Source organism: Acanthaster planci, linkage group LG03, assembly GCF_054643075.1.
Source record: "Acanthaster planci isolate LZ-2023a linkage group LG03, COTS_SCS, whole genome shotgun sequence".
In the NCBI taxonomy this organism is placed as follows: domain Eukaryota; kingdom Metazoa; phylum Echinodermata; class Asteroidea; order Valvatida; family Acanthasteridae; genus Acanthaster; species Acanthaster planci.
This window is the reverse complement of record NC_141779.1, coordinates 14872835-14891609: the sequence shown is the minus strand read 5'-3', so window position 1 is coordinate 14891609 and position 18775 is coordinate 14872835. Positions and strand designations below refer to the sequence as shown.

The following is an 18775-nucleotide window of genomic DNA, read 5'->3' as shown; positions in this document are numbered from 1 at the left end:
AAGATGTGAAGGGAATGATGGGCAGGGGCAGAGTAGGAGATGGATAGGATGATGGGGAGGGGGTGGAGCAAGAAATAGATAGGATAATTGGGAAGGGATGGAATAGGAGATGGATAGGATGATGGGGACAGGGTGGAGTAGGAGATGGGTAGGATGATGGGGAGGGGGCGAGTAAGAAGTGGATAGGATAATGGGGAGGGGGCGGAGTAGGAGATGGATAGGATGATGGGGAGGGGGCGGAGTAGGAGATGGATAGGATGATGGAGAGGGGCCAGAGTAGGAGATGGATAGGATGATGGGGAGGGTCCAGAGTAGGAGATGGATAGGATGATGGGGAGGAGTTCAGAGTAGGAGATGGATAGGATGATGGGGAGGGGTCCAGAGTAGGAGATGGATAGGATAATGGGGAGGGGTCCAGAGTAGGAGATGGATAGGATAATGGGGAGGGGTCCAGAGTAGGAGATGGATAGGATGATGGGGAGGGGTCCAGAGTAGGAGATGGATAGGATGATGGGGAGGAGGATGTGAAGCCTTTGTACCCGTATCTCCCTTGTTGGTGGTCTTTGTTGATTTACGTTTAAATGACAGCCATCTTTCAACACACAGTCTGCACACAGCACTAACTAGGTTTTTTCTCCTAGAGTATAATGAATTTTATCGATAAAGTCGATAAAATATCTTTTACATCTGTATTGCAGTTGTATGCCAACCAATCTTGTAAAAAATTTGGATGAAGCTTGGTTAGTATACACCTGTAATTTAGTAACCATATTTGTATAACTTGGATATCTCTTAACACAAGTTGTTACAGGAAAGAAATTCAATTTCATAACAAGCAGCGAGCCATGGCGGCTTCGCCTTTCTAGTTTATTTATTTTAAGCACAAGAGCAAGGTGGTGTGTGTGTCTCTCTGGGGTGTGCGTGGAAAGAAATAACAAACAACATGAAAGAATTGTTTCAAAAAGTGCACAGTGTTGATGGTACACAGACTTGGTTACAATACTGGATTTCTCCCCAAGACTGATTTAGAGTGCTGCTGCTTCACAGTGCTTGAGAATCTTTGGTATAAGCTGCAGGGATATCTTTCAGCATCCGAATCAGCATATAATCCGCGGCTTATTTTCTGAAAATATTAACGGTGGCATAGTCCACTTTCCCATAGTTGCAAGACATGTTTATACACCATGCAAATGCGATGTGGTTTAATATGAAGCCTCCACTGTGGAATTCACCAGAGTCAACCTGTATTCAAAATGAAACATTGCCCTACCATCGCAAATTTTGTGTTAACGTATGCTTTCATCAGCATTGTACATGCTGTGTATGTATCATAACTTGCCATGTTTCACACACTGCTGCTGTCGCGGGCGTGCATGTATGCGGTTGAACGGGTAGTTAACATCACAAAGGACGCACACAGTGGAACTTCTAATGAGCTCTGGTCCTTCCCTTGGCACTCGCCAAAGCTGGGAGTTGTACCGCTGGAAAACAGGCCTATTGTTGGATTTATTTAATCCCCATATGGAACAGCAGGAACGTGGCCGAGCGTGTCCGAACGGGAAAAATACTTTGGATCTTTGCCCTTACAGGTCATAATTTTATAGTGATTTTATTGTTGTAAAATAGTTAGCATGAGAAACCTTGTGTGAAAGTGTTATTCTTATCCCACCTGTCCCCAATCCAACAATTTTAATGTAACTTTCTCACTATGGGATAGAAAGTGTCAGTTTAACTATATTTATCTTTGGTGACTTCGTGAATTGTGTAGGCCCCATCTGTCAGCAGCAAGAGCCATCATGATGAAGAATCCGAGATGAGTGCTGGCCAGGGCATGTTTGATTGGGACAGTAGCTACGGACAGGCTTACACGCAGGAGCAGGTGGATGGTAAGTCCCACTCGGCCAATTACCATCTCCATTGTCAGGTTGACTCTAATTGGCATCAATATTCATGATATTATTTCCATTTCTCGTCATCGGTCATGCCAATGCTGGATGGCAGTTAATGATTTTTAAAGTGGCGTAGCCGCTGTTCATGCATGATTTGATTGTGGTGCTGTGCTGTAATATTGACTGTTTGTACTTTTGGAGATATAATGAACCTATGTAACAGAGATCCTGTGATAAATTGAAGGCTTCATAAGTTTATATTGAAAGATATGTAGGAAACTTGTGCTTCAAGGTATTTCAAGGGAGAGATTGTGCAGTATGTTAGTTTTCAAATGTAATGAACAAGGGAAAAACTGTAAGCCAGCTACCCAGTAACTCAATTGAACTGTTGTTCATTTTCCTTCAATTTGCAGAGATGAATCAACAGTTGAACCAGACGCGATCACAGCGTGTGCGCGCCGCCATGTTCCCCGAGACGCTGGAGGAAGGGGTCCAGATCCCGTCCACCCAGTTTGACCCCAACCACCAGACTTCGGTGCAGCGCCTGGCTGAGCCCTCCCAGATGCTGAAGCACGCCGTGGTGAATCTCATCAACTATCAGGATGATGCCGATCTGGCCACGCGCGCCATCCCAGAGCTCACCAAGCTTCTTAGTGACGAGGACCAGGTAGATGAAGCCACTCCTGTCCCCCCAGATTGGTTTCATTCAGAGTGGAGTTTGGTTTGGCTCAATCCTTGTCTGTATTCAGAGCGTGAAAAGGGGAAACCGTTGAGTTTTTGTTGGAAAAAGTAACCCTTGGCGTGGGCAGGATATTGCATTCGTCATACCAGAGCATTCCTTTGATTTTTTCTAGTGTGTAACTACTTGGGATAAATTTTCTCTTTCCTTTACATTGATCCAGAATAATTCTTCATAAATTTTTTTTAAAGTCGATGTCTAGATCCATTGTTGTTCGGAATCGTGAAAGACTTTATCAGACATGTCTCTGGGGATCAACTCTTTCAAAGTGAGGCTGCATCCAAGTCTATTACCGAGAGCTAGGTCCGGGTCTTTGCCCATTGGAGATATTTTCGGACATGCAAACAGCAGAGCCATATACGGAGAGAGTAGCGTCAGCTTCAGACTTTGGAACCAAAATGACTCTTCATTATGTGTGCACTGCAGCAAACAGCTATTGTGTGCGATACGTACACTGACACATACCGGTAATCCACCATTGTGGTTCCTACATTTTAAACCCTCAGTCGCAACTCTCTCTGTAAACAGCTGCAGCTGAGCAGTAGACGTAGCCTTTGCTGTAGGGAAGCCCTTGTTAGGTACAGCTTGTGTCACTATAACCTCTTCTTTTTGTCACCCACAGGTGGTGGTCAGCCAGGCTGCCATGATGGTCCACCAGCTGTCCAAGAAGGAGGCCAGCCGCCACGCCATCATGAACTCCCCCCAGGTGGTGGCGGCCTTGGTGCGGGCCATGTCCAATTCCAATGACCTGGAGACCACCCGATGCGCCGTGGGAACATTGCACAATCTGTCCCACCACCGCGCCGGCCTGCAGTCCATCTTCAAGAGCGGCGGGATCCCGGCCCTGGTTAAGCTTCTCAGGTGAGTGGCAGATGTCGGAAGGCAAAAAGCGGCGAGTGAGAATCACTAGTGCCTGTTGATGATTAGCAAGAAAAAAAAGACGCCTGTGTAAATGGTACACTATTGAAATATCTGGTCTCACTTGTCTGTCTGCAAGCAACTTCCTCACCTCAAAGAAAATTTAAAAAAACATCTTACACCGTTGAGACGAGGTGCCGCTTCAAGCTGCTGAATGCAGTGGGACGAAGGGTTGGTAGGGAACAGCATAACTGCACTGTGCCCAGGCTGGTGTGCGAAAAAGTGACACAAAATCTTGAGCTACATTTTGTTTCAATCAGCAGAAGTATCATCTCAGTGTTTATTCGGGTTCCAAGAAAAAAAACCTAGTCGGGGATTTGGTTATCGAAGATAAAAACTCCATCTGGACTGTTCGTACCCCATGTTTCCATAATTCATTTGAATTCATTAATTTATTTTTAGTTTAATTTATCTGTCGCATGCAAAATTTTTGTCAGTTGAATTACATTTTGACGTTTTGAGTTACTCATGTTCTCATTCTACTCAGCTTCTGAATCCAAGTTCAAATATTTTTTGTGCAGCATTGTTAGTAGTTTCAAACATTCTTTTGACAGACAGATTTTCAATTTCGTTACAGCTCAACTGTCGAGTCGGTCCTCTTCTATGCCATCACCACCTTGCACAATCTCCTGCTCCACCAGGAAGGGTCCAAGATGGCAGTGCGCCTGGCAGGAGGCCTGCAGAAGATGGTCATGCTCCTGGCCCGCAACAACGTCAAGTTCCTGGCTATCTGCACAGACTGCTTGCAGATTCTGGCCTTTGGCAACCAGGAGAGCAAGGTAAACTCCCTGCAGAGGATATTTTAAGCCTTTCTGACTGAAAGGCAGTATTTGCCAAGGGAAAAGTGTCTTTTCTTGATTACTGGTGATTCATCTTCATTGTTTCTTTGCTTATCATCATATTTCTGGAGTCATTTGCTGTTTGCTTTGCTGATCGTGCTTTGTTTTGAAATTGGATATTTGTCTCCTTGTTATTGTTGTCAGGATTCCCACGGCCTGCAAAAGTCATGGCAATTTGTTATGTTTTCCAGGCCTGCAAAAGTCATGGCAATTTGTTATGTTTTCCAGGCCTGCAAAAGTCATGGCAATTTGTTATGTTTTCCAGGCCTGCAAAAGTCATGGCAATTTGTTATGTTTTCCAGGCCTGCAAAAGTCATGGCAATTTGTTATGTTTTCCAGGCCTGCAAAAGTCATGGCAATTTGTTATGTTTTCCAGGCCTGGAAAAGTCCTGGAATTTTGTTTCGTTTTCCAGGCCTGGAAAAGTCATGGAATTTTGTTATGTTTTCCAGGCCTGGAAAAGTCCTGGAATTTTGTTTTGTTTTCCAGGCCTGGAAAAGTCATGGAATTTTGTTTTGTTTTCCAGGCCTGGAAAAGTCATGGAATTTTGTAAGAATAACAAAAGTCGTTGAATTTTTCAAACACTGTGTGTGATTCCCATTATCAGAATTAAGTGCATAAAATGAGTGATTTTATTCGTAACTTTGAAAGTCTGAAGAGTCCATTATTGGGTCATGGATTTTCATAATTTGGTCATGGAAGAGTCATGGTATTGAATCATCCTTTAGGTGCAGGAACCCTGTGTTGTCATTTGTTGCTTATCATTCGTTTGTGCTTCGTTCTTGCTGGTGGGTCGTGTGGGGCTCGGTGTGCTTCACACTTTGCTATTGATGTCCGTTGGCTTTAACCTCGGGAGCACCTGAACGGAGTTAGGGCCAAGCCACAAGAATAATGCATTATTCCGTCTCTTCTTCTGTAGCTCATCATCCTTGCCAGTGGAGGCCCAGCCCAGTTGGTCCGCATCATGCGTACCTACACCTACGAGAAGCTGCTGTGGACAACAAGCCGTGTCCTGAAAGTGCTGTCTGTCTGTCCCAGCAACAAGCCAGCCATCGTCGAAGCTGGTAAGTTCTGCAGAGGGAAGATAGGCTGAAAGTTTGATTGTCTGCAAGAATTAGAAATCTTATGACTTGGTGTCGAGCTCTGTCCGATGGTGACAGTTGGCAATACCAGTGTAATGAGCAGTGTTGCTTTTAATCTTTGTCTGATGCGTTGAGCCTCTCAATTAAACTGTTTGACTCTTTTCATGGGAAGGTAAAAGGGGCAGCGTGAAGTGTGGTTTTTTTGCAAGAAGTAGAAATTTTGCATTAATGCATTGGAGCCTTGCTGATTGGTCAGGAATATCAGCATAGTGAGCAGTGTCAGTTTCTGTTACGAGGATCTTGAGGCCCTCAATCCAAATGCCTTTAAAATAGTGAAGAAGGGATTGGTCTCATCCTGATTGAATAGTAGCCCGACAGGTGGTTGAGCTTGATTGGGTTGTCGTATTCCAACAGGTGGTATGCAGGCTTTGGGCATGCAGCTTGGGCACCAGAGCAACAGACTGGTACAGAATTGCCTGTGGACCCTGCGTAATCTGTCAGATGCCGCTGTCAGAATGGTGAGTGAAACAATTTATGACAGCATGAGCCGTACACGTGGAAGTTAACCACTTGCTGCCGGGTGCTTTTAAAACATGCAGTGCACACATACGGGAGATTCTCAAGATTTTCAGTTATCAAATTTTTTTTCGAAAATTCATCATTTCATTGAATGGACGTTTACACCCACACGAATGACTGTTTGGTGGCTACACTAAGCTGACAGGCTACCTTCATTGACTCCCGAGTATTTCAGCCAGGCCTGCCGCCTGTAAAGAGAGCCCAGAATTGTGAGGTGTTGCGTAATTTCCTTTGTCCCCAGAGAATGCGAGTGGCGTCTTTTCAAATGCGGCTGGATTGGCATGCAGCGGTGCTGTGTTGCTCATCAATGGGGCCCTGGAGCACTTTAGTCTACGGTGCTAATCCTCTGGCGGGCTATGCCCAAGACAGTGGTATACTGTTTAAAAACAGTGACGGATTACCTTCGAAAATGCAAGCCGAAAACTGATGGCAATTCCTAGCAGCAGGTCTTTTGTTCCGAGTACGGTCTTTTGTTACACGGACCGGCTCTTTTATCCCATTTCGGGCAGCCTGGCTCTGCGTATAAACCCATGGTGATTGAAACGGGGTTCCCTGGCAGCAAGTGGATAAATATCACCCCAGTGATGGCAGAAAACTGTTGTGGCCAAATTGTACCGGCTTTTGCAATCGGAGGGTACCCACATCCGCCGTGAACTCTTGTACTGTAGCTGAGTCACCAGACAAAGCTGGCCCTCCCAGTGGAATTTATCATGTGACCGTGTTTATTTGTTCTCTGCCCACATAAACAGGATCAGTTGGCTTGGCCGTGGTTGTCCTTGCTTCACATGATCAGGGTTGTTAATGTCACTGTTATTTGATAGAGTTGGGTACATACAGTGTGAAAGTTACACCAACGCCTGACATGTCTGCAAATCTCTTGTATCATTTGAAATCAAAGTTCTTACTTTGTTGGGAAGAAAGCAAAATTAACCACTTCCTGCCGGGGACTCCGGGATCAGAGACCTATGCTTTATATGTGTGGCCGGGGTCTCCAAACTCGGACAAAGGAAACAGGGCCCTGTAACAAAAGACCGTACTCCGAACAAAAGACCAGGCTTCTGGGCATTATCGACATTTTTCACTCTCAAAAGTGGTGATAGTCCAGCCTTGTTTTGAAACCGTATACCAGGGTTTGGGGCATTTATAGCAAGCGGATTACCACCGGGGACAAAAGCGCTCCACCATCGCAGCGATGAGCCACACAGCACCGCTGCACGCTAATCTGGCCCCTATTGAAAAGAGGTCAGCAGTGCACTGAGCCAGGTTCGTGAACAAAAGAAAGTTACAGTAACACTGCACAATCTGGGCTCTTTTTGCAAGGCTGCAGGCCTGGCTAAAATACTCGGGCGTCAATGAAGGTCACCTGTCAACTTAGAGTAGTGCCTAAAGATTACTTCGTGCGGCTATGAACGTCCGTTAAATGAAATGATGAATTTTTTAAGAATTTTGAAAATGGAAAAAATGATAATTGTGCTGGCCCATTATCATGAACATTGAAAAATGCCTGGCATGAAGTGGTTAAACAAGTGAAGAATTGAGGTTCACCCTAAGGTTTTACAAGGTTTAAAAGTGTTGTATGGAATACCTCTGGATAAAACCTGAAGGTATTCCTTGTTGAATTGTTCATTCTGTCCTCGATAAAGTAGGCCCTACCTTGAATATTGATGACTAGCCTGGGTAGAAGTCATAGCAGAGGAAGTGAATGGATATTTCTGGCTGTCCAAACAATGACAAAAGGGCTGAAACATGGTCACGTTCCCCGCAGGACGATATGGAAGGCCTCCTGCAGATGTTGGTGCAGCTGCTGGCCTCCACGGACATCAGCGTGGTGACCTGCGCCTGCGGCATCCTGTCCAACCTGACCTGCAACAACGCCCGGAACAAGATCACGGTGTGCCAGGTTGGCGGCATCGAGGCCCTGGTGCGTGTGGTCATCCAGGCCGGGGACAGGGAGGAGATCACTGAACCAGGGGTAAGATTGGCAGGTCAAAAAACTCAGAGATCGTTTGGAGTAACAGGATGCTTTGTGTTATTGTCTGTGCCGCAGTGCCTCAGAATTTTGTCTAGACATCAGGGTTTTAGACCCAAAAGTGAGGGGCTTTTTTAAAAGATTAATCATTCAAGCTTGTTTTTACAACCTCCCCAAGTGCAAACAAAGTGGAGCCATTTGATAGGTACCTCATGTCTTGTTAGTTGTTAAAAGCCTGTGATGGAAATATCAAATAAATATGTGCTTGGCTGGTCATCAACATTTGTTTAAAACTGGAGCAGGAGAGTGGGCGTTGATAATGCCTGAGCTAAAGGAGCTCATGTACATTCATTCTCCAACACCGGCCAAGCATTTATAAACTTTTCCCATTCATAGATATCTTTTGAGTAACAAAGTTCAAACAAAGTTTAAAAATCATGAATTTCCAACCATTTTGTGCAGCTTCATATTTTTCAAACAGCCCTCTGGCCACATTATGGTATGTTCCTTTCACAAGTAGTCGTTGACAGTCTTCTTATATGAAGATTGGTGCCCGCAGTGCATATTGGGTGAGGCAGCGCAGTCAGCCAGTGCTTAATCAGCCTTCTAAGACGTGCCACGTGCCAGGCTCTCGACCAGTGGGAATGGCTAAAGTGCCGTACATACTGTTGAAATGTTTATGTGTATTATTGTTACTACTCTCTGCTGTGATTTTTTTCTTCAGCGTCCAATCAATGAAATACATTTGCTGTTGCTGTGTTCATAATCTGAAAAAATCCAACCCTGAGTAAAAAAGAGAGTGACCGTCTCCATTTGACTGTGTTCATTCCTTGAAGGTGTGTGCCCTGCGTCACCTGACCAGCCGTCATCCAGAAGCTGAGATGGCCCAGAATTCGGTCCGCCTCCACTATGGCATTCCTGCTGCCGCTAAGCTCCTGCAGGCCCCATCACACTGGCCTCTCATCAAAGTGAGTGACTGGAATTTTGGATCATTCGTCTTTGCTCAGAACGTACAATTGTAACTTCGAATCTGCTCACTTGATATCCGGGAATGCCTGGCTTTGTTGAGTGGTGTACTTGAGACTTTAGTCAATTTGGTCATTGTGAAATGTTAGAACGGTTATTGATGCCGGAAGGAAAAATCGGGACAACTTCATCAAATTCTGTATTTTCCAATTTTAATAACAATGTTATTTGCTTATGGGCAAAAATGGTGACATTCCTAGATTTTTGAGCAAAAAAGTTGTTTGAAATGTTAGTTGGAATTTGGACACCTTATTCAGATTTTGTTATCAGGGTGTAAAGGTTTTATTTAATGTAAATGCAAGAACTGAGCAACCTTTATTTTGATTTTTACTCAGTCTGAATCCCTGTTTCGTGCGATCATGTTTTCACATATTGACAGTGCTATTCTTTGTCACACACAGGCCACTGTCGGACTGGTGCGTAACTTGGCCCTGTGCCCAGCTAACCATGCACCACTTCGTGAACACGGCGTCATCCCACGGCTCGTCCAACTTCTCATGAGAGCTAACCAGGACTCACAGAGGGTAAGACAGACACACAATTATGCCCATAAATTTAACAATGTAACTGGTGTCGTGGTCCCTGATGAGGCATTATTTTGTAAGTGTTTGTACAGCTATTGGGTTTGTAATGGAGACTGGAAATTTGGCATATTTTCAGCATGCAATACGCAGATGTTTCCATGGGCATGGTGTAGGTGGGTACAAGACAGAGCTCTGCTTCACTTCTTACTGTCACATTTTGCTGCATTGGGCCTGTCTCCAAAGCTTAAATTGTATCCCAGTAACTAGTGCCGGAGAAGATTTCTTTAAGTGTGGTCGAGAATGCTCTTTGACAATGTTTTCTTCCCTTCATGTTGCTCCTCTGTATGGAGGGACCAGAAATATGTTCCGTCTTTAAGAAACACCCACTTTTGTAATGGAAGCAGTTTGAATTTCTGTGCTCATGTGTCACTCATAAAAGAAATTAGCATCCTGCAGACACTAGCTGAGTACTGAATATGAAACAGATAGCCCTCTAGTAGATTGCGCCTCTGATCAATTCTAATACCGAATTGGGAACTTTCAGAGACAGTCTGGCGGGGCCAATGGACAGAGTTTTACCGACGGCGTGCGCATGGAAGAGATCATTGAAGGGACCGTCGGCGCCCTGCACATACTGGCCAGAGACATGCATAACAGGATGCTGATCCGAAACCTCAGCACCGTGCCCCTCTTTGTCCAGGTATCTGTCTTTCATGTAGCGAGTCTATAGGACTGTGCCTTTGCATACTGCTCATTTCATTGGTCGTCTTGACTGATGGTAGCTAACGGAGAAAGTTTCTCAATATTAAAGTTGTATTGATTTTATTGTGCTACATCTTTTGTGTCAGATGCTGTTTTCATGTGTCATTTGTTTGACTTCTTGGGTTCAATTTTGGTCTTTAGTGACATTTTACATTGTAAGTGCTCGATCTTATAGGAAACGTGTAACTTGTGACTTGGTTGTTCTCTGTTATCAAATTATTTGAATGCTAGAACCCCTTTGCTTATGAATTCCTCAGAACACAGAGATAAGCTTCTTTGTTTTATCTTGTTTGTCATTTGTCTGTCCCGTGTTAGATTGTGTGGTGATGGTTGTTTGTCTATAGGTTGGGGTTACAAAAGTGCTCCTGCTTAACCTTAAATCTAAATGTTGTCTTCTAATTTATCAAATATGTAATCCTATTTTATGTAATGTTGCTTACTTTAATGGCCAGATATATTTGGTTACATTGTAAAGAATGACAGCATTGAAATAAATGTTTTATCATCATCAATAAAGAATGCTTGAATACTGCAGGCATAGTGCACTAGTTCAAAGCAAAGTGGTTACAGATTTGGCCTTGTTCCAGGCTGTTCACTGAGACAGTATGAGACTTACGAAACACTGGGTTTGGGCAAACATACAGGTCCCACTTGACAATCCACTGTTGTTTGTGGGATTCTAAACATGTAGCCATTATCTCAAACGCTCAAACGAAATCAGTATAATGGACCGGTCACATGGAGCCACCACCCTGTCACCTTTCAGCAACATGATCTGACTCTCTGCACTGTTTCTAGCCAACATTCTCCAAGGGTTGATAGTCCTAAATGCTCGCTCTTGGCCTCTTTGTCGTCCCCAGCTCCTGTACTCCAACGTGGAGAACATCCAGCGCGTGACTGCCGGCGTGCTGTGCGAGCTGGCCCAGGACAAGGAGGGGGCGGAGATTATTGAACAGGAAGGGGCCACCGCTCCGCTGACAGAGCTGCTTCACTCCCGAAATGAGGGAGTTGGTGAGAACAAACTCCACTTTCTCTCTTTGAAGTGATCAATCTCCTGCTTTATTTGATCAGGCTAGATTCAGTTTACCTTTATATGATCACCTTATTTGGAACCAGTAATGTTAATATGACATGGTCTCTTTTCACAAATTATGCTGTTGGATTAGTTGAATTTGGAATAATTTTTCTGGAGAATTTGTGATTATTGCCTACAAGCTATTTCAGAAAACTACTCTGGGAATATCTTTGTCATGGAAGGCGATCTTTTTTTTGCCTGCCAGTTTTAATCCAAGGTATCCTTGACTGCTGCCGTTGTCAAATAACAGTTTTTCAAACTTTGACGGCAACAACTTGGACCCCCTCTGTCAGCAGGCGGTAGCCTCTTTTAACATGTTTAAACTGATCTGGACCCATTTTTATCTCCTTGCAGCCACGTATGCTGCAGCCGTGCTGTACCGTATGTCTGAAGACAAACCGCAGGATTACAAGAAGCGTATATCGGTGGAGTTGTCCAACTCCCTCTTCAGGGGAGAAACTGCACCTTGGGGCGAGGTGGGTGAAAAACAAGTTAAAGAGAACAGATTATGGCGGCCTTGAGACATACTTTACAGAAGTGGACTATATGTCCTTTCAAAAATCTGATGTCAATCGGCAGAGGTATGAATTCAGTCCCTGTTCTGGCAGATTATTCATGAAGACAGGCTAGGTTGAACGTCAACGGTGCATTCTTGTGTAATATGGATGAAACTTTGCTGACGTAGCTAGTTCTGTCTTTCTTTATTTCCTCTTTATACCACAGCAAATTGAAAATACCTTGAAAGTGTCGTGCACTTTGGGTTTTTTTCCCCTGATTCCCCCAGTTTCATGGCTGCTGTCCACGTGAAGATGGTAGTTGTTCTTTAGAAGCACCAATGAGTTAGTGCTTTTTGAATTGACATGGAATGTAGTACCTCGTGCATATCAAGTCAATTCTGTAATGGTGTCTGCAGTTCGCTTTCTGATGGACCTAGTAGGGATACCAACATGTGTTTTAATTCTGCTCAGGATTTTACATTTGCCCCTGTACAGTGTTCTGTTGGCTGTTGGTTCATATTCTTCTGTAGTCAATTTATTTTTGCATTTCAGTGAAAACTTTGATGAGCGCTGCTTCTAAGAATTAGAGTGTCATTTGCCACAGTCTGGTTTCATTGACTTTTGTGGCTACATGATGTGCATATTCCCTGTACTTGGAAGTTCTGAGGCCTGAATGTTGCTTGTGTTACGGGTGTTAACCCTCCTATGTGGAAGTCGCTCTTTGGGTCACTTGGTAAACACCTCAAAGAAGCACAGCTGTGTTGTGTTGTGCACTGCACCAACTGTCCCTCACAGGAATACCAGATTGCACTTTTGTGCTGCCCAACAACTGTGCTTCACTGTTTCATTGGCATAATTGTGCGGTAATCCAAATGCAGTGAAGAGGACTGCACAAAAGACCTTGGGTCATTTTGTGCTAGCAACCGTGTACACAGTGTGAACCTATGCATGTTTGTGTTCCATGTAGAAAATACATGCACAAGAGTGACTGTGGGCACTCATGCATATTTGTGCTGTAAAACCAAAGGAGGGTTAAGTGAGACAAGATAATTAAGTCTGTGGTGTAGGGGAAACCGTGTCATTTCTTGTATCCAATAACAGCGAGCTTTTTTTTCTCTTGCAGCCCATGGACATGCCCGATCCGTCCGTAATGCAGCAAGACTTCTCCCATCACACCAGCGCCAGCAGCCTGCACAGCGACTACAGACACCAGCAGCCCCCGCAGCAACAGCAGCAAGGTGGAGCCATGCACATGCAAGGTCAGGCCCTTACCGCTTTGTCAGGTGGCCCCTCCCCTTTCCCTCCACCCCTCCCCCAATTCCTGCTCTGTTGCTGTAACGTTAGATTCAAACAGTTGGTTTATATTTCAGTGGGTGAGTCCATGTTAACAGTTAATGTATTGTCCCTGTCATAATTGGTCAGGTGTCCAGCTGATTGCAAAGACATCATCAACCACATCGCGCCGGGGGCATTTATGAATGTTGATGATGCTCGGACGGGATAATTTCCATTTTTTTCTGTTTTCAAAATTCTTTAAAAATTCATATCTTCGTTTACTGGACACTTAGACCCACACAAAGGACTGTCTGGTTTCTACTCTAATCTGACAGACAACATCTGTTGACGCTGGAGTATTTCAGCCAGGCCTGCTGCCTTGTAAATAGAGCCCAGATTGTGCGGTGTTGTATAACTGTCTTGTTCACGGACCTGGCTCAGTGCACTGCTGACCTCTTTTCAATAGGGGCCAGATTAGCATGCAGCAGTGCTGTGTGGCTCATCTCTGCAGTGTTGGAGCGCTTTTGTCCCCGATGGTAATCTGCTTGCTCTAAATGCCCCAAACTGTGGTATACTGTTTCAAAACAAGGCTGGATTATCTCCACTATTGAGAGTGAAAAAATGTTGGCAATTCCCAACAGTCTGGTCTTTTGTTACAAGTATGGTCTTTTGTTACAAAGCCCAGTTCCCTTTGTCCGATTTTGGAGACCCTTGCTATGCGTAAAAAGAATACGTGCCAAAAACCGGAATCCCGGCAGCAAGTGGTTAAGGACCTCTTCGTTTTTTCGATATCCAAAACGGAAAGCTTTTTAAGAACACATGAAAAAACATTTAAGCACAAATTGCATGAATAAATGCCAAAAGAACAGAGTTCACTTTAGTTCACTTTGATATTTGCTATTTTCAGCTTTTTTCTCGTGAATGTTCACTCTCTGATCCTGGCACTCATTCAAATTTTGATTGCGTCAATCACTGAACTAAAATCTTTTTTTTTTTTAATTTGCCCTTCATCAGGTAACTACAACGAGCCAATGTCGCTGGAGCCCATGATGCAAGAGTTGGATCTGGGGTCCCACACGGACTACGGCATGGACCCCACATTGGCCAACCTGGGTCCACCCTCGGGGGACCTAAATCTGGACACACTCCCCCCTACAGACAGCAGTGGACTGGCCTTCTTTGACACAGACCTGTGAGCCAGATGAGGGTGTTCCATTGAAAAAGTTGGGGGGGGGTCACCAGAGCCTACATCTGTATCACAGCTCTGTTGAACAATTTAATCTCGCTGTTAAGAATGAAGTGACTGAAAATGCCGGAATTGACAGCTCATAACTGTGCATTTGTTTCCACCACTGTAATCGCACAGTTTGGCCCTTTATTTTGGGAGGAGGGGAGCAAAGGGGTGCCAGATGGTTCAATGCTTAGACTTGAAAATGACTACTGATCAGCTGGCAGACTTTGTCTTCATTGTTTTACCCAGGGGAACCTTCATGTAGGATTTCAGTACTAGAATCATTGTAATTGAAAACCATTGTTTACAGTACATTGTGAGTTAAATTCCAATGAAGTCGTGCTTTCTTGTGGTCTTGTTTCTTCCCCCAAAATGTGCATTTTCAGTGCTACTTAAAAACTGTATATTGCTTCCAATAGTTGGTATTTAAATGGTATAATATTTTCTTGTGCATGAATAATCCTCATGAAGAAATCTGCGCATTTTTGAAATTGCCTCTTTCATCTTTACTTTTGGGCCTTTGGAAAACATTGAAAAGACCCAAAGAGTTCTCAAGATTGGCAGGCAACAGAACAGTAATCATCTTTTGTTAGTGAACCAATCAGGGCCAAGTGTGATAGTCACATGTTGGAAATCAGCCAATTGCTGCAAGGATAGTTAGGTCTACAAAGGCTTTGAGTTGTACTATACTAAAAAACCTTTTTGCATCACATTGTGCTGGAAACAACTGCACTAGTGCTGCCTCAAAAAGTTTTGTTGTGAATGCAGCATACTAAAGAAAAGATTTCGTGCAGAGAACATAATGCCAAAGCAGAGTGCACAAAGAGTTCAGTTACGTAATTTTTATATGCACGAACCAAGTACTACTTCTTTCAGACAGTTCCTGGAGCACAGAGTGCAGCAGAGATACAAAGAAACATGACTCCGCCACAGAATATCTGTACAGTAGGGGATTAGACAAATTAACACACCCAGGGAGATTTCCTCACGGTGGGATTGTCAGAGTGGCGGTTTGGATTGTTGGAAAAAGCAGAAGACGCTCCTGCAGTGAAATACCTGGCGGAAATACATATTAAAAAGACTTTCGGCTTCAAGTAAAGTACTAGTTGTGGTGTCAAACAAGTCAGGTCAGTTTCTGGACAGGTTAGGCACTTTAAGGAGATTCTGTACAGGCACGCAGTACTATTGAAAAAAATGGAATAAGTCTGCTGGAGGAACACAGTGGAGGACAAGAAGGCCATTATAAATTTGGTGAAGTTTAAAATATGGCAGAAAACTGGGAAAAAAAGTCAACTTTGAAGATGCTGTTTTGTAACCACATACAGCGTGTTGGGCACCCTTGTTGCTGTTGTGGAGCAGTTGTGAAATGAATATAGAATTAGTGTTTGGAATACAGCTGTGAAAAACTTAGTTGCGGAGCAAAGGTTTTCAGCTTGTAAATATGTCGCATATTTCTTCCCCATTTTTAAAACCCCAAACACGCCAATGAAATCATTAACCAAATTCTTTGAGGTGTTAGTTTAAAGGGATTAATGCTTTTTAATTAAATGTCATTTCTTTTTTAATCTTCAGATCTTGTGTACTAATCTCAACTAATGTAGGGGTTAACAGGTGCAAGTACCTCTTTGATGATCTAAATGTTATGTTTGTGTGTTTTTTTTAAGAATAGTGTACAAGTACTCTCTGATCAGAGGCTAGCTTCCAAATTGTAAAGATAGAACTGAATGATTATTGTATTTGTTTTCTGAAGCCACTGTGAGTGCAACGCGTTGAATCACAGCGGCTCCAAGTGTTACGAAGAAGACGGCCACAGGAAATTGTCTAAACACCTGTTGGTCTGGCCTTGCTCTTACAGCACTTGAATGTGTTGCAGGACGCAAAAGCTATGCCAAGCACTGGATGTGTTACTGTCAAGTCTTGGTGATGGTGGGTCCACGTGTCCTGTGGTGTTTAGTCTAAATTTCACTGTGTATGTAACATTGGACTGTTAAACATTGCATGCAACTCCAACTCTCTCATACAGTAGGGGAGGTTTTTTAAAAAGGACGGCTTTTCAGGACTAAAATTTCCTACAAGCACCATTTTTTTTACTCGACATGTTTTATCGCCCTTTACTCACAGCTAATTCATTCATACAGTACTTAAAAGAGAGGAAAGGGTTATACCGGATTGCTTTATTTTCAGTTTATACAAACTTTTTTGTAAAAAGCTGTACAAACTTGCTGCTCGGTACGATACTTTTTTTTATAGCTAAAAGTTGGATCTCCTTTTGCATTTCCTAGCAGTTTGAAAGAGCTGTCTCCATGTACATGTTACCGTTCATCTGCAAAGTGCTGTTTTGGATAGCGATGTCAACTTGAACCAAATGTTGTCAAAGTAATAGTTGTTCCGCTAGAAATTCACTGATCAGCATTGGTGTATTTCTTGTCTTGGCCATCCCCAGCAGAGTGAAATGAGTCACACATTGTGCTCACTTTTATTGTTAGGCTTTGAATGCAGAAGAAGAGGGGAAAAAAAAACAAGTCAAAAGTATCTAGCACAATGCTACGGCTGGCTCTTTCCCACCGTAATCTCGGTTTTTAATTTTTTTTTTTTTCATTGGTGTGTCATAACTTCCATCTCTGTAGTGTGTCGTTGAAGTTGTTGTATTTTGCTGTCTGATTTGTAGCTTTTTTTTTTACTTTTAATGAATATAGATATGCAGTTTTTCCTTTTGCTGTAGATGAGTTGACTATATGAAAGGATTTAACTCCAGTGTAAAGAACAGCAAGTGTATATCATGACAGCATTTTTTTTTAATATTGCGCATTAACGATGTTGACGAAGCATCTGATTGTTTTAGTTCTTTTTAGTCAGTGCTTGTATGCATTGTTATCAAAGCTGAAGTATTCCGTTTTAACTTGTAAAACATTTTTTAAGTGATTCATTTTTAATATTCAAATTTTCTGTCTCAGCCACTCATTACATGAGGTGAATTTTACCTGTGTGATTTTGGTCGTCGCAGGAGCGACACCTTTCCGAATACTTGTACATGTAGCTTGCATTTTACTCCCTTTTGGAACGAGTCACAGCCATAACATCGTCAGACATGGTCGGGACTGGTATTGAGCGATGCTGGTAATTGGACTTCTCAGCTCTTTGGGGCTAGAGCTGTAGAAGGCACCTTTTGTATAGAGGATGATGATGCACTTTTGGGGTTTTCCATTTACTTACCCTGCAGAAATTCTGATGCTCATGATGTACACATTGTGTTTGAAAGGGGGGTAGCTTAAAGTGATACATGTCTGAATGGCTCACAGTGAAATTGTGACAGCAAAAGTGTCCTGTTCATAAATGTCAGTTCAGGTTTTTTGGGTCTTCCTTTTCTGCTGCAGTGGTACTAGAAAGTTTTTAAAAAGTGCATTTCTAACAGTGTTCAGACAGGCTTTAAGTGATTTTTCTCCCAACAATCCTTCTATATGACCTGCAAGTTGATACTTATGCAGCTGTCATTAAAAAACAGATTTTTGCGTGGGTACTTACGATTTTTTTTTCTTTTTCCTTAACTTTCAGCTTTTCTGCAGTTCTGACCATGTCTGTAATTGTGGTGCATTTGTTTTTAAACCCAACCGTCCCAAATCTGCAAACCGTTTGCTGTTGAATAGTGGATCAACAATTTTCCTTCCTTTAAACCTCCCAGTACTCTCAATCTTAGTGCATAGCCATGCAGCCTAAGATGATTCTTTGGAAGTCGTAAAACAGTTTCGATATTGCAGGTTTGGGACAAAAAAGTGACATTTCCCACCAGTCATTTCGTAAGTTTAACGTCTTTTTAAGTTATTGAAAAACATTCATCACGGTGTGTACATGTCATCCCATTTAGTGTTTTCTTTTTTTTAAAAAAGCTGCAAGTTACCTTTAGATGCGTATTTTGGTGTTTGAGATTTTGAAGCCCCGTATTTACAGTATGTAGAAATAAAAATGCAACAGCATGCCCTGTACACCTGGCAGTCCCAAAACCGTTTGCATTTTTCCTCGTCTTGGCAGCAGCGATCTTAATTTGATTTTGAGATGTTTAATTGCCCAAAGGAAAACAAAATCTTAGGAAGAGCTGTATTCAACATATTTAAAATCAACATGGAGTTTCCCTTGCTTTTAATATTTATGGCATTTAAACTTGATTTTAAAAGCTGCACATTTTTTTTTCTCTAGGAAGCAGATTGTTCAGCCCTGCCGTAACCACTTTGTGGCAAGAGGAGATCCAGTCTTATTAACTTGGTCTTTTGTTTTTCAACTTACCCCAAACAGTCACTAAATATGCTATTTTCCTTTGTGTATGATTCCGTTCACAAAAAACTTGATCAACCGTAGTGCGCCCTCTGGTCCTATGATG

At 43.0% G+C, this 18775-nt stretch overlaps 1 protein-coding gene across 1 annotated transcript in view; it reads left to right on the top strand.

The window, feature by feature from the left end:
- Window positions 1-18383, top strand: part of ctnnb1 (catenin beta 1) — a 29594-nt gene extending 11211 nt beyond the window's left edge. Inside the window, exons 4-17 of the mRNA XM_022254161.2 lie at window positions 1769-1886; window positions 2303-2556; window positions 3251-3489; window positions 4124-4325; window positions 5303-5447; window positions 5880-5983; window positions 7810-8016; window positions 8850-8981; window positions 9441-9563; window positions 10108-10263; window positions 11186-11336; window positions 11755-11876; window positions 13021-13156; window positions 14187-18383. Of these exons, the coding sequence (XP_022109853.1) occupies window positions 1769-1886; window positions 2303-2556; window positions 3251-3489; window positions 4124-4325; window positions 5303-5447; window positions 5880-5983; window positions 7810-8016; window positions 8850-8981; window positions 9441-9563; window positions 10108-10263; window positions 11186-11336; window positions 11755-11876; window positions 13021-13156; window positions 14187-14368 (2271 nt within the window). The 3' untranslated portion in view covers window positions 14369-18383. The remainder of the gene's footprint in view (window positions 1-1768; window positions 1887-2302; window positions 2557-3250; window positions 3490-4123; window positions 4326-5302; window positions 5448-5879; window positions 5984-7809; window positions 8017-8849; window positions 8982-9440; window positions 9564-10107; window positions 10264-11185; window positions 11337-11754; window positions 11877-13020; window positions 13157-14186) is intronic.
- Window positions 18384-18775: the final 392 nt, after the last annotated feature.